The sequence below is a fragment of the Lygodium microphyllum genome, chromosome 4, assembly GCF_053477565.2.
Source record: "Lygodium microphyllum isolate KBCC chromosome 4, Lygodium_microphyllum_v1.1.10, whole genome shotgun sequence".
NCBI lineage: Eukaryota > Viridiplantae > Streptophyta > Polypodiopsida > Schizaeales > Lygodiaceae > Lygodium > Lygodium microphyllum.
The window spans coordinates 78,263,258-78,277,213 of NC_141138.1; the positions used below are offsets into that span (position 1 = coordinate 78,263,258).

The 13,956-nt window shown below is 40.0% G+C and overlaps 1 protein-coding gene across 6 annotated transcripts; it reads right to left on the bottom strand.

Moving 5' to 3' along the window:
* Positions 1–412: 412 nt before the first annotated feature.
* LOC148037209 (copper transporter 5.1-like) lies at positions 413–13,655 on the bottom strand. Of its 6 annotated transcripts, XM_087676143.1 has the most exons (5): positions 13,506–13,655; positions 13,365–13,420; positions 13,194–13,251; positions 2,246–2,326; positions 1,507–1,580 (listed from the first exon to the last, which is right to left on the bottom strand). In XM_087676143.1, exons 1-4 carry the CDS (start codon positions 13,607–13,609, stop codon positions 2,293–2,295), a joined length of 252 nt encoding a protein of 83 aa, XP_087532269.1. In that variant the 5' UTR covers positions 13,610–13,655; the 3' UTR covers positions 1,507–1,580; positions 2,246–2,292. The 6 variants fall into 6 exon arrangements, with proteins under 6 accessions (XP_087532267.1, XP_087532268.1, XP_087532266.1 ...); XM_087676141.1 differs by lacking the exon at positions 2,246–2,326 and having other exon boundaries at positions 413–1,580; positions 13,506–13,647; XM_087676142.1 differs by having other exon boundaries at positions 413–1,580; positions 13,365–13,588.
* Between the last annotated feature and the right edge of the window lie 301 nt (positions 13,656–13,956).

A 13,956-nucleotide genomic window follows, 5' to 3' on the forward strand; every position in this document is an offset into this window, starting at 1 on the left:
ATAGCTCACCTCATTACTCACATTGGAAATGTTCATTAGAGTATGCAAGATGGTAAAATAAAATACTTGACTAATGTATTGCATGTATTGAACACTACCAAGAACTTGGTTTCTATTTGGTCAAATAGTAGAATAGGGATTATAAGTTTGGTTTACATCTGATGGATATTATATAAAGGATCCAAGAAATGATTGCAAGTTGATTGCTAAAGGTATACATGCTAGTAGTTTGTTTATCTTTGATGTAAGTCTAATTAAAATGAATATTTCTTTCACACAAGGTTCAAGTGTTGTGCCAATATTGAATTTAGCGTAAGCAGATTGGTCATGTAAATCTACAACATTGGAAAAATATGCAATCAAATCATTAATTGTGGATGGGTTACCAAACTTTAGAGTTGATAGGATGCGTAAAGTATGTGCATAATGTCAAATTGGAGAGTAAGCAAGGTATGCATTTCTGCATGAAGAGGATGTATGCAAAAAGCAACTTAGGTTGATACATTCAGATGTGTGGGGTCCTATTCAGACTATAACTATGAATGGTTGCGAGTATTATATCTCCTTCATCGACGATTATACTAAACATGAATAAGTTTAATTTATGAGTAAAAAAGTTAGGTGTACACTCACTTTATGTAATGTTCCTTCGTGCTCAGCGTGAACTAGCACCTAGGAGAGGGGAAGCTTCCTTAAGTTAAGGATTTTAAATTATTAATGTTTCTTTGAAAAAGAAAGAAAAACCACTTTCTAAGCTTCAACTAAGGCTTTTATAAAAGCCTTAGCTACACTCATGGCCACTGCTATGGTGGCTGCCTTTCTCACCCTCTTCTTCAATGTGATCCTCCATCAGATCCATGGTAGCAACCGTATGTCCTTACTTTTTCATGCTTTTTCTTTGGAAAAGAAATACTAAGATTGAAAATCCTTTGTAAAAATGCTTTGTCTTACAATCTGACAGCAGGTAAGAAGTAATTGGGTTAAGTTCATTAACAACTGAAAGAATATACCTGACCAGTGACAGTACCTGTTGAACCACTTATAGATACAGTATTTATATACAACACTGTTGGTAGGAGAGTTTGAGTGGGGCGTTGGGCTTCAGGAGCAACATGGATCTACTTCAGATGACAAGGCTGCAGCTGCGGACTCGCTCCTGAAAAGATGGTAGCCCGCCGCGAGGCCAAGAACGACTGCAAGAAAGACACCGGCATTGAAAGACATCACAGCAAGCATGAGCATGTAGGCAATCCCCATACTAATGCCAAACAGGGCCGACCCCACCACCCGTCGATTCTTCCTAGGCAACCTGGCGAGGGAAGCTTCCATATCTGGCTTTGGTTCGGACCACCCAGGCCAAGCCGTGCGATGACTTGTAAGGTACTGGTCCAACATGGAAACAAGGAAAAGTGCCAATAACGACAATACATAATCTGTCCACGTTGAAGTCGTCCATCCATCAAACAGAATGGTGGCCTCCTTGCCCCAGTAAAAGGTCATGTGCATCATGATGACTTGTTAGGCCTTTAGTGTGGTGGATTATTGATTTTGCAAACCGATCCCCAGATCAAGATAACCACCTTCAACACAAGAAAGATTTGCTTAGACCTTGCAGCTCTAGTTACCCCATCATAAAGATACCAACAACCATGCATATCAAGCTATCCCTTTTTCAATTTAGTAGATATTGGCACCAGGAACCATTTATGAATGAGCGCTTCATAGCTTGGTTTCTGTTGATTTGCGGGTCGATCAACATGTGGATGATTGCTGGGGATTGGAAAGGAAGTGTGTGCCTGTTAATAAGAGCAGATAAATGTATGTGCTTGAGGGGCATTGCAATTTTGAGCTTGGTAAGGTTGTAAGCTAGGAACTTGTGACGATTGAAGGTTAGCAATGCCATTATCCACATGAGGGTTAATAATCATTGCACGGCCATATTGTCACTTTCGCCTATGCAAACAAGGCAATTAATGACTTGAATGCCAAGACTCCAAAAAATTTTGTCCATATGGAATCAAAACACAATTAGTCCATATGGAATCAAAACTAGTGGCGATTTCTAATCCCATCATGCTAGCCACAATATGCTCTGAATTGGAATCAATATTGTGTATGCTTTGTTCGGGACTCCTCTACTATAGCTTCAACTCAGCCCAAGAGTACCAATTCAATTTAAAGTTTTCATCTTCCTTTGTTGAAGCAATAAGTGGAATGAATGACAAATAAGAAAAAGGAAACATACCTCTTGCCAAAATGCATGTTTAGAGTAGCTTTCCTAGAGCTGTTATCTCATTCTAGTAGACATAGACATACATCTCCAAATCTGCTAGGTCAGTGTAAAATTCACACAGCATCATTGCAATACCTATTTTAATGAACTAGTTATATTGATTTGCAAGTACAAACATGCGACTCCAGCAAAATCCTTAATTTACCATTCATTTGCAATCAAGATTGTCATTTACTAAGAAGTTGAAGATCCCCTGTAAGTCTAGCACAGGTGCCATTGATTCTAGAGGGCCAAGTTAAGGGCCCTCTGGAAAGGAGATCCAAGCAGATTTTATGGAGATTTTGGGCAAACGAGCTTTCCATGGAAAGTTGGCACTCTCTCGTTTTACACGAAATTTCAAGCGCAATAAGTGGGTATTGAAGCTTGTGTAAAGTTACTATGAGGGAACTCTTTACTATTGAGTCGGAAAGGGCTTGAAAGAATAGTATTCACTGATAAGCTAGAATGTTGGAGCTTTTACTATGTGATGTGGAGCTTTTAACTACACTAGATGGCATTGAAGGCCACAAACTAAGTCCCCCATTAACTATACAGATGCCACAAGCGACCCCCCTTGGTTGGGGACATGGTAGAAAAACAATAGAGGTTGACAAAAAGGATGGATTTGGACTATGCTCGGGTGGACAAGAAAATGCAATAGGATCAAAAGCAATTCAATGCGAGGAAGAAGGTTGCGGTCAGCGAAGGTAAACAAATATTGCATGCTCTTGTGGCCTTTTCTTTGTCAAGAATTAAGTAGAGACATGCAGATTTTGCATTATGTGGGCCCTACATCTACTTCATGGGTTGCCCCCTATGGAATAAGAGTTCTCTAAGTGGTTCTAGCATACCTTCGATAATAAGCTCTCATATAGCAGCATAGACTTGTTAGTACAGGGTTTTTCATAGTTGTGCCTTCTCATGATGAATGCGATTGGATCCTTGACTCTACAATGGGTTTCAAGGGCAACCTAACACATTCACTACCATGGTCCTTATGGTTCTTAGCAAAGGAGGTATTACTTCATAGGTAACTAATTTTGGTCAGTTTTGCTAGTCTTTTTGTGTGGTTCAATGGTGAGGCCCATGCTCTGCCAAAAACATGAGAGAGTCTTGTATGTACCCTTGGTTACCCTATCGGAGCTCGCAAAGCCAAAAAGAGGGTGTATATCCTCTAGGATAGAAGGAAACCACAACCACAAATACTTGAGGCCTTTGATGTTAATGGCATCAAAATGGTCATTGAAGTCAATTCTCTACATACCCTAACGCATGCTTCATTTGTAAAGAGAGTAAAGGAACAAAAAGTTACTATTGCATAAAATAGTAGAGGCAAAGGAGTTGCTACTCGGAAGAGTAGTTAAAAAGATAAGCTTAAGCTTGAATTAGGCAAAGAAGAACCCATGGTGCGGATTAGTGCATATAGGAGAGAATCATGGACTAAAGGTCAAGGTCGCTCTCAACAAGGACATCAAGGTTTGCAAGAAATTGACTTGGAAGTTGTCATTGGTGAATCACAACTAGTTTGGAGCCTTAGAAGAACTCAAAAACTTAATAGCTCTTTGAAAGAGCCCTAACACTCAAATTACCAAACCTTATTCAAAAGTTATAAAAGTTTATGTGTCCCATAAGCCAAAGCCCAAGCTTTGGGAGGATCCACATCTATAAATAGGAGGTTGAGCTTTGCCCTTCTTTTGCAGATTGTTGGCGGCCCTGTTCACTACTATCTAGACCTCTCTCTAGGTAGAGATCTCAATTCATGGTATTGTCCATCACCCACACATCTACATCAGCCCTCCATCATTGCAGCAATCCACCTCTTTCTAGCCAAGCTGTTCTAGCTAGGCGACTACTACCAAGACTGCATTTGTTGCCTTGCATTGCCATACAACAATTTACATCATTAGTCTAGTGCCACATAGTCAATTCTAGTCTGTATTCGCTGCTAGCACATGCTGTCCTAATTAGATTCTTCCTCTTGGAGCTATGGATTACTGATTTGTTGTTGTCTACATAGTCGTCCTCAACCACAACCTATGTTTTGGGAGACTACAGCCCAGCTTGCTGCTATCAAGTCTACCATCCTGCCAAAGTAGTTGCCCAACCTACATTTTCAGCCTAAAGACTTGTTCTTTATCATTCCAATTGTTGCATTTTCTGGTTTCACTCCTCCCTGGACTGGTATAGCAAATCATTTTCATCATTATCACGTGTTTCCAACCCCTACTACCACTGCAAGCACCCAAGTAGCAACTCCCAACCATCATTCACTCTATGGAGACTATGTTTGCAGTAGATTTAAGCCATCTATAGCAATTGACTACCCAACAATAATCTTAACAATGACCATCATCCCAAAGAGATTTCGGCATATCCTTCATCTCCAACAACTTCCTCCATAAAGCAACTTTTTTCCTCGTCATCGACACCTTTGTCATAAGGACTGCATTTTTCTCCCTTCATAGTGCAGATTCCTTCCAAGTACTAATCAGTCCTAGGACATTATCTCCCAGCTCTGCTCCATTGTATCAACGTGATTCAATGCATCATTCTTCAACCATATTCTTTTTCAGTGTTTCTCAATTTATTTGTCTCAATGTTTGTCATATACTATTGTGTTTCTCCCCACAACCCTACCATTTCTCAACATGATATTAGAGACTACTTTTGACACACACTTACATACATATACTTTCTAACATCATCCAATTGAGTCTTGATGATTATGATCGTACACTACAAGGGTATAGGGGCATAGCGATGGGCATTTGCGACGTAAATTAACAGCGTCACTATTTGCATAACAAATGCGATGCAAATAGCGACGGTGTTTTGAGAGAGAAAAAAGCAGGAGAAACTCGAGCACAGCATTTTGCCGCAAAGAGTTTGAGAGAGAGCGAAAGAGATTGCGGCTTTGGGAGGGAGAGAAAGAGAGAAAGAGAGAAGGAGAGCTTCTCACTGTCGCGACGGCCATCGCCGCCTCCGTTCATGAAGAAGAGGAGGAAGTGTACAAAGGAAGAAGAGGGGCCATCACGAAGAGGAGACGAAGAATCCATCCTCGGGCCTTTGCGGTGAGTACATGACTCCTCTTGGTTTGTTCTTGTTCTTTCTTCTTTTCTTTTGTTTGTTTTTCTTGAGAATGAGATGCATTGAGGGAGAAAGAGAGCAAATGAGAGAGGGAAAGGAAGAAAGAAAAAGGAAGAGAGAACGAGAGAGAGAGAGAGAGAGAGAGAGAGAGAGAGAGAGAGAGAGAGGGGAAGGGAGAGAGGAGAATGAGTGAGAAAACACAAGGGGGGTGGAGAGAAACAAAGAGAGGGGTAACAAAGAAAGAGAGAGAGAGAAAGAAAGAGAAGGGGAAGAGAACATGAAATGAAGAGTGTAGAGAGAGGTGGATAAATTGTGTTAGGTTAGATAACTAAAGCTACTCTTCAAGGGAAGGGGGTGTTTAAATTGCCCATGGATTTTTTATATAGCAAAGTGGTCTTGGTTAGCCAAGAGAATTCCATTAAAAATCTAAAATGCTAGATTAGGTCAAGTTAGGAATTATCAAATGTCAACTATCCTAGGCAAAGTAGTTATCTTAAGCTAATATTAAATAACCATGGTAGGATACTATATTCACGATTAAGGCTTGCTTTAGGTTGATCCTTGTGGGGTTGAGATGGAACTTTCCCTATGAGGTAGACTTAAGTAGTCTGAGGTAATGCAATTTGATTATTACAAGGGAGTTTTGAGTGGAAGTTACATTGATTACCTCTTGATAAATTTGTGCCATTAGGATTCTATGGATAGACATGTTACAAATATAGATATGCACCTAGATATGACTATAGTCTCTAGATTTGCAAGACCATACACTCTATAGGATTTGGATGAAAAGCTATCAATTTGTGCACACCTTAGATTGACTTTATGATCTTTTTACATTATGAAAGGTATTGGATATGGAATGGCATGTATTGCTTTATCAATGCCCATCATCTTCCCTATATTAGAACCAACCTTAAGTAGATATAGTGGATAGAAAATCTAAAAGTTGTTTAATGTTTATTTTGAAGGAATCTATGATTAACCACACTATTATTGTATCTAATTTCCATGGGTAAATCTTTATAATAGGATTCTTATCATGATGTAATGTCTCTTAGCTATTGGAAAAATGTAAATAAAAGTTGACTCTTTTTCTTCTACTTGTGTAAGCTCAATAGCCCCTAAAAATTTATGTTAAAATGTAAGAAGGTGTATATGGATTTTTTATCATGTATATTAAACTAGTTGATTATGCGTTGTAAACTAAGACGTTTTAGTTGACGCTAATTCTATTGAGTTACAAGAGAAAAAATCCATTTTCAAACAAATTAAAAAAGAAAAAGAGAATGAGAACAAAAACTAGTTGTTTGTTGTTATGTAGACAAAATGGAAAATGATGATGGTCGTGATATTCAAGATTGTGAGGCGTATCTTAATCAGCGTGTCCCGTGTCCTTGCTCTCAATGTAAGTTGGCAATCAGACGAAAGCATCGCTTGTCTATAAAACACATACGACGCTTTGGCAAGTTTCAATTGAAGATCATTGATCAGGCAATCTCAGACTTTGAGCAAATGGTAAGAAAAGTGTGTATCAATCATTCCTTACATTCACAAACTAATTGAATATCATATATAAAAACATTAGATGTGGCCGTAAAATTTATACAAGGAGGCGACGTCTCATCCTAAGGAGAAATGCACCTATTGCAACCAGTGAGAAGAGTTCGTGGGCGTGCAATGGATGGAGTGTCTGAGCCAATCCACCACTTAGAAGGCACGACTCAGTTTATACCGTCAATACCAAAGGAGACATGTAACCTTTCGGACCTTCCTCCAATCTTGGAGCCTAAGATGGAGGCCATGATCAATGCATTGATGCCCATGGATCATTAGACATCTGATCTGCTAAAAGAGGAAGCATCCATACCATTATATGATGGGTGCTAAGTATCTTGCTTGAAAACACTGCGTCCACTCTTAAGTGTGCAAGCAAAATACAAGTGGCGTGATACGAATGTGACCGAGTTGTTCAAGTACATTCTATATATGCTTTGTTGATTTCTTTTTGGTACCATTATAAAAAATAATTATGCTTTTTAAAGGTGTTTTATGATTTCTTTTTAAGTTGCTAAAGTATCATATATTACCACTTGAAAATATCATGCATGAGTCTCGTGGTGATGATGCGTGATATGTTTTATGAAAGCTTGGTATGGACTACAACAACATCCATGTATGTGTCAACGATTGCGTGCTATTTTGAGGAGAGTACAAGACTATGGAGACATGTCCAAAGTGTGGTGCTCACATGTATCGATAGGACTTGCAAGGAAAAACCGTCCCTCAAAAAATTCTTAGACACTTTTCACTTATCCCCTGTATACATCACATGTTTCATACATCAGGCATGGCAAGCTTGACAACATGGCATGCGCAGAATAGATCCATAGATAGAGTCGAACAAATATCAGCGGATTCACATGCATGGAGCCACATTGACTCTATCTTTCCAAGCTTTGCATGAGAGCCAAGGAATCTTTGGCTCAATCTTACTATGGATGGCGTGAACCCATTTGGTCTCCACTCAACTTCTTATAGTATGTGGCTTGTAGTCCTTATTAACACTACAACATTCTGTCATGACTTTCTATGAAGAAAGAACATCCAATCCTTAGCTTGCTTGTTCATGGCCACTACAAAGTCAAGAATATGGACATCTATCTCCATCCATTAGTCGATGGGCTTAAGATTTTATGGGAGGAGGGGATCGCCGTGGAAGATATGAGCAAGCACGATGGTCAATGTTCTGCCAATATATGAGCCATTCTCATGTGAACCATACATGACTATCCAGGGTTCGGGGTGCTCAGATAAGTAGGATTCTGTTCTCGTTGTTGGTAATATCTATCATAGCTCGTTCAAGTTTGTGTTCACTAAATAGGGGTTTGGGACACGTCTAGTTACCTCAGGTTATCATGCATGTCCATTATGTGGGCCAAGTTAGACTCCCAAAGGTCATGAACCATGAAGAAGATATTGTATCAAGGACACACCGCTTTATTGCTAGAGGGTTATGAACTGAGGGAAGGTTTTCTTAGATGATCTCTAGCACGAATGAACGCCCAAAGCTAGTACAAGTTAAAAATGGTCCATATGGAGTCACATCCAAACGGAATGTGACGGTTCTCAATTTTTCTATAAGTGGCTATATTGGACCCACTTACACATCAACCACTTGTTGGATCACGTACATATTTTTAAGAATGTGGGTAGCTTACTATAGGACCACATCATAGAAAAGAGAGACACTATATAGGCACGAATGGATTTGGAGTTAGACAAGATGGAGGCACTTTGGCCACAGTCGAGTACTGATAGTTACTTGCAACTACCTTGCACTCCTTGGGTTTTGTCCACTAAAGAAGAGTGCATTGTGAAACAAATTATTAGGTCTATCCACACTCCGATGGGTATGATGTGTTCTCTTAGATCCACTTTTTCTAAAGACAACTAACTATCAAGGCTAAAATTCCATGATTGGCATAAGATATGTTAGGTTTGTACGTGGCCTGCGTATTTTGCTATTTGAAGTCTAGTTGGTATTCGTAATGCTTTTTCATTTGTGGTAGTTTGTACTATTAACCATGATCATAGGATATCTCACTCTAGAAATATGCGAGGCAAGTTATAAGTTCTCGAATTTAGTGCAATGGATCTTACAAAAGGGGTCACGACATTCTCTATTAAATTTGCAAGGTGGGGAGCAGTGGAGACGGTTTGTCTCTTTGAGAAGTATCTGCCTAATAACATGCTTGCGATACAAACCCACCTCCTAGTGATGAAGTGGAGATTATGGGACCTGTTCATACATGATGGATGTTCTTATTGGAGCACTTTATGAAAACCCTGAAAGGCTTTGTGCAACAACAAGCTCACGGCTAGAAGATAGCATGGCTGAAGGTTGGTTGGTGTCGCAAGTATTAGTGCATAATTCACAGTGGCTTCTACCAATGGTGGATTCAGACAACAGTATGCTATGGTCGCTGAAGGACAATGATAAACTGATCGAAGATGTGGTGGTTGGAAATGGGGTAGAAAAAAGGATGGATGTTATAATGGAGGAGTAAGTGAATTATTTTTGTATGTTGCACCTTGTATCCATGGAGATGTGGCTCGCTAGGTACGAGAAAGCTAGAAAAGATTACGAAGAAGTGCGATCAAAATTTCGATGAAGTATGCACCATTGATATCAACTATGCGATACTGTCTCGAAACTTTGATCGCAGTTCTTCCTAATCTTTCCTAGCTTGTAGTATGCGAAAATATCGTCGCACGGTCAGGCCACACTGTATATTTTATATTGTACATTGAAATTGTTAGATTAGTTGTCACATATAAAATCTAGATATGATAGCTTATAAAACATGTGGTCACCTTTGGACTACATCCCCTCGAGAATTCCCACTCCTCAATAGAGACCTCCACTCCTTTGCGAGAGGCTGCGATCAAAGCTCCATGTCTCTAGATATTCACACGTATGTCTCTAGATCAGATGGCTCGATTTAGAGATATGACGGACTAGGAGCAATCTCGAACACCATCAGGTCATTCCGTTAGATCTACTTCGGCACACTTTGATGCTTCGGTTTCTAGTAGGTGAGGTCGATGCTCCAAACTGGGCTCAGACGGAGGGAGTGGTTCTGGGGGATGCTGCGGAGACATGAATGCCGTGAGCCCGCATTCGGCTTAAGATATATGTGCTACTCCTCGCTCTCGTATAAGTTTGAAAGAGGATGGCTCAGGTGGTTGTTGTGGAGGTACCGATGCAGTGTCTTTGTCTTATCGTTCCAGTGGAGTTACGTCACATATAGGATTTGTCACACCTATGGAAACATCTACTCTAATGACTCCAGCTTTTGTTCAATCGTTCGCAGCAGGTGATACCCCTATGGATGCTACTTCAAGAGATACCACCCCCATGGATACACTAGATGTAAATGGGTCTCCTAGTTATGCCCAAGAGCGCGGTCATAGGTGGAAGAGGACACATCTTAGACATACCCTAGAGGACACATCTTAGACATCATGAATGATGAGGGGAGGAGGGTGATGTCTCGGATGAGAGAGTTGTGCCAACAAGTTTTTCGGCACAATGTCTTGGACCATTGGAAAAACATACCCAAGAGGAGCAAGGACCACATTGTAGCATCCTTGCATGACGAGTTTCCAGTACCCACCACGATAGAGAGGTTTTTTACAAGCTAAATGATGGAATGCATGCATGCATACATGTCACACAGACGATCAAACACACACAAAACACTTAAGAGTGACGTCTTAAAGCTCGAGTGGCTAGACGCAGATGATGACTCATGGAGACTCAAGAAGGAGACTACATATTCTCCAAGACGTTGGCGACAGCAATGGGAGGCAGCAAGGACACGACTAGAGGCAAGGATGGTTCATCACCTTGGGAGTGGCGATCACATGACTTATTTGGAGTACTTTGTAAGTTTTTCTTTTGTTTTTCTCACTTTCTTATTTGCAATATCGCTTGTACTGATAATCATGTTTCTAATAATTGTATTCTGTTTTCCTTTCAACACTCCATTACAAACTGTGATCCCACCAGTCTAGAGACTTGATATGCAGAGAGACACGGTCTCACTGCGTTGATCAAAAGACTGTATACATGTGACGGCCCAGCAAGCCACTCATCTTTCTTATCTGTAGTTACTTATTTTATTAAAATGCATTATGTATGGTGGACTGATGTGTAGTTGTTCTTTTTGTAGGCTCTGTTCAATGCTCCTTTGTGTCGGAATGAGCTTTTGAATAGCGAGGATCTATAGCTCGCACTTGGATTCGTGGAGTACACATCATCTTTCTTTTTGGTCATGTGATTTATGCATGCATATTCTATGTACTATGTTATTATCAACCTTTGTATCTTGCGATGATTCCACGAGTTTTCATCAGCGATCTTGTATTTATTCTATGTATCACTCCTATGGGTTTAAGTACATTCTGCGCTCATCTTGACGACCATTGCACACTTAACATGTAATCCATTTGTAGAATATAAATACAATACATAGTGCTATATCTTGTTGCCCTGCCACAAATTTTTTTTCTTTGTAACCTTCACTATTAGTGTCGCAAATTTACTGCATGCATTGTTATTGGCGTCGCAATATGCGTCACAATCCGTTGCTATTGGCATTGGTTTGTGCATCGATTTTGAGATGCAAATACTGACACAAATACCGATGCAAATACTACCGCAAATAGCGATGGTTTTATGGAGACGCTAATACCAATGTGTTTAGCGACGACAGGGGCAAGGTAAATTTTTTAATGAACATTTTCATTGCTTTAAACATTAGTATGAGGCCTGTATTTTCTAGTGGTAAATGGTTGCTTGTCACCAATAAAAAATTCCCCTACGAGGACACTATCCAAGTGTCACCATTGCATAGCATTTTGCTTGAGCATGAGACTTAATTTGAATTACCCCATGTATTGGCATTATGTTCTTGTGAACATGCATCTATTTGTATTTATCCCTTTTCCTTTATCAAAGAGCGGTCAACTTGGATCCATCATATTAATGGCAACTCATATGGCAATCTCCATGGCAGGACCTTTATGACAACATTCCACACATATCTCTATATTTTCTTTGCCACCAACATCCATGAGTGGTTGGGATAGCTTTCTATTTTGTGATGTACCATCTCTTATTTCCCCATAAGTATATATACTTCTTTTTGTGTGTTTTGTCATACACTTGTATTTATCTTCTGTGTTCAAGTATTTCTTTGCATAGAGACCTAAGAAAAATCAAATTTGCATCCATTGCTTGGAATGTAAGGGGTCTTGTAGCATAGCTCCAGAAAGAGGTACGTTTTGCTATCATTCGAAAGAAGAAGCCTAAGGTTGTTACTCTTCAAGAGGTAAAACTAGGAGAAAGAGAAACACTAAAGCTAGATTTCAATGGGTATAAAATAATGGGTGACTTCTACATGCACAATAAGAGAGGTACAATCTTGTGAATCAATGATGAATTTGATGTTGAGGAGATATGCACCAAGGGTGACGGTAGTGGTGTGGCAGCAAGCATCAAGATGGGGTATGAGGAGATTGATTTCTTCTCTATATATGCTCCCAATGCTTTCGTAGAAAGAGCTAGGAAGAGAGTGCAGATGGATGGAGGTTAGAGGTGCTCAATCTAGGGATTAATCTCTAATGTCGTGTCTTAATACTAATTTTGATGATGTGGTTATTCATCCATTGCTCAAAAAGATTGAGTCTTACATGAGGAGCAATAGCAGTTTGGGGCTGAAGTTGTGAAGATTCATCTAAAAGGAAAAGGGGTACTTTTGGGAGATGCCCCATACAGCTCCTTCTCAAATTCTTTGAAGGCAGAGTCTGAGAGAGCTTATCACATATTTTAAGGTGAAGATAGGGAGATTATAAAAGACGAGGCAGGGATTTAAAGGCTTTAACAGCCCATCTCTCAGATATTGCTAGTTCTTTCCTGGTTAAAACTGAGTGGTTATCATTAGAAACTCAATGCCTTCCTTGAACTGGAGTGCCCCACAATACCACATGAAGAAATGATGCTGTCGCAGGGGCCTTTTCGACTGAAGAATTGCAGTGTATTGTAAGGAGGATGAAGGCGGCCAAATCCTGGACTGGAAATATTCTAAACGCTGTGCAAATGCTAGTACATCATTACGTGGATGGATTATAGTTGGAAATAGATTGTGAATACAGTTCATCTGAGATTGTGTTGCAGACCAAATCGCTCTGCTGATGCCTAGCGGACCAATAATCTCGGAGGACACGCAAAAACTGGAAAGAGAAAAGAAAAAAGCAGGCAAGTTACCTGCTTGTAGAAGTCACAGGCAATTGTCGAAATTCTTTGTAGATCTTAGTGCTACCTGCTGGCAAATACAACAGACCAGGAAGATCACCGGACAAGTCTGTGCAGATGATCAAGACTTTGCAAAGCTTCCTAGGTAGCGAGGATGCCTTCAATTTTGTTAGAGAAACCTACTTGCGCTGATTGTGATTGGGGTTGTACAACTGCTTCTACTTCCACTATCGCTGCGGCTGCGGCCCGGATCAGCTCTGTAAAGCACATGCGAAAAGAACTGCAACAAGGGAACAATGATGAAGCATCAGATCGATGGCTTACCAGGATGGCAGGTTTGTAAATGGCCGAGGGATGCTTGTTGATAACAGACGGCTGGCCCCAAAGGTTCGTATCGAAGGCACGGTAGTACAAGAATTGTACTGCATGGATAGATAGATCCGTCGTTGACATATTTAAAGTGTCCGAATTTTATGTGTTTCCGACTCTCGAGAAACAAAGCACACAGGTTTGTTTGGCATGCTAGCTAACTAATAATAACTCTCCCTCAAGAGTTTTTTTTTTTTTTTTTTTTTTTTTTGAAGGGGGGGGGGGGGGGAGCACAAAGAAGTTAATATTATATTTTATAAAAGTTTTGAAAAGTTTTAAAAAATGTAAAATTGAATCTCCACTTCTATACTATTTACTTAGGAAGGGGGCTCACACACACTTGGGAAGACAACATTTGGAAGGCTAGAAATTGGACAACAAGCGAGATTTCAGGTTTCACATTCAG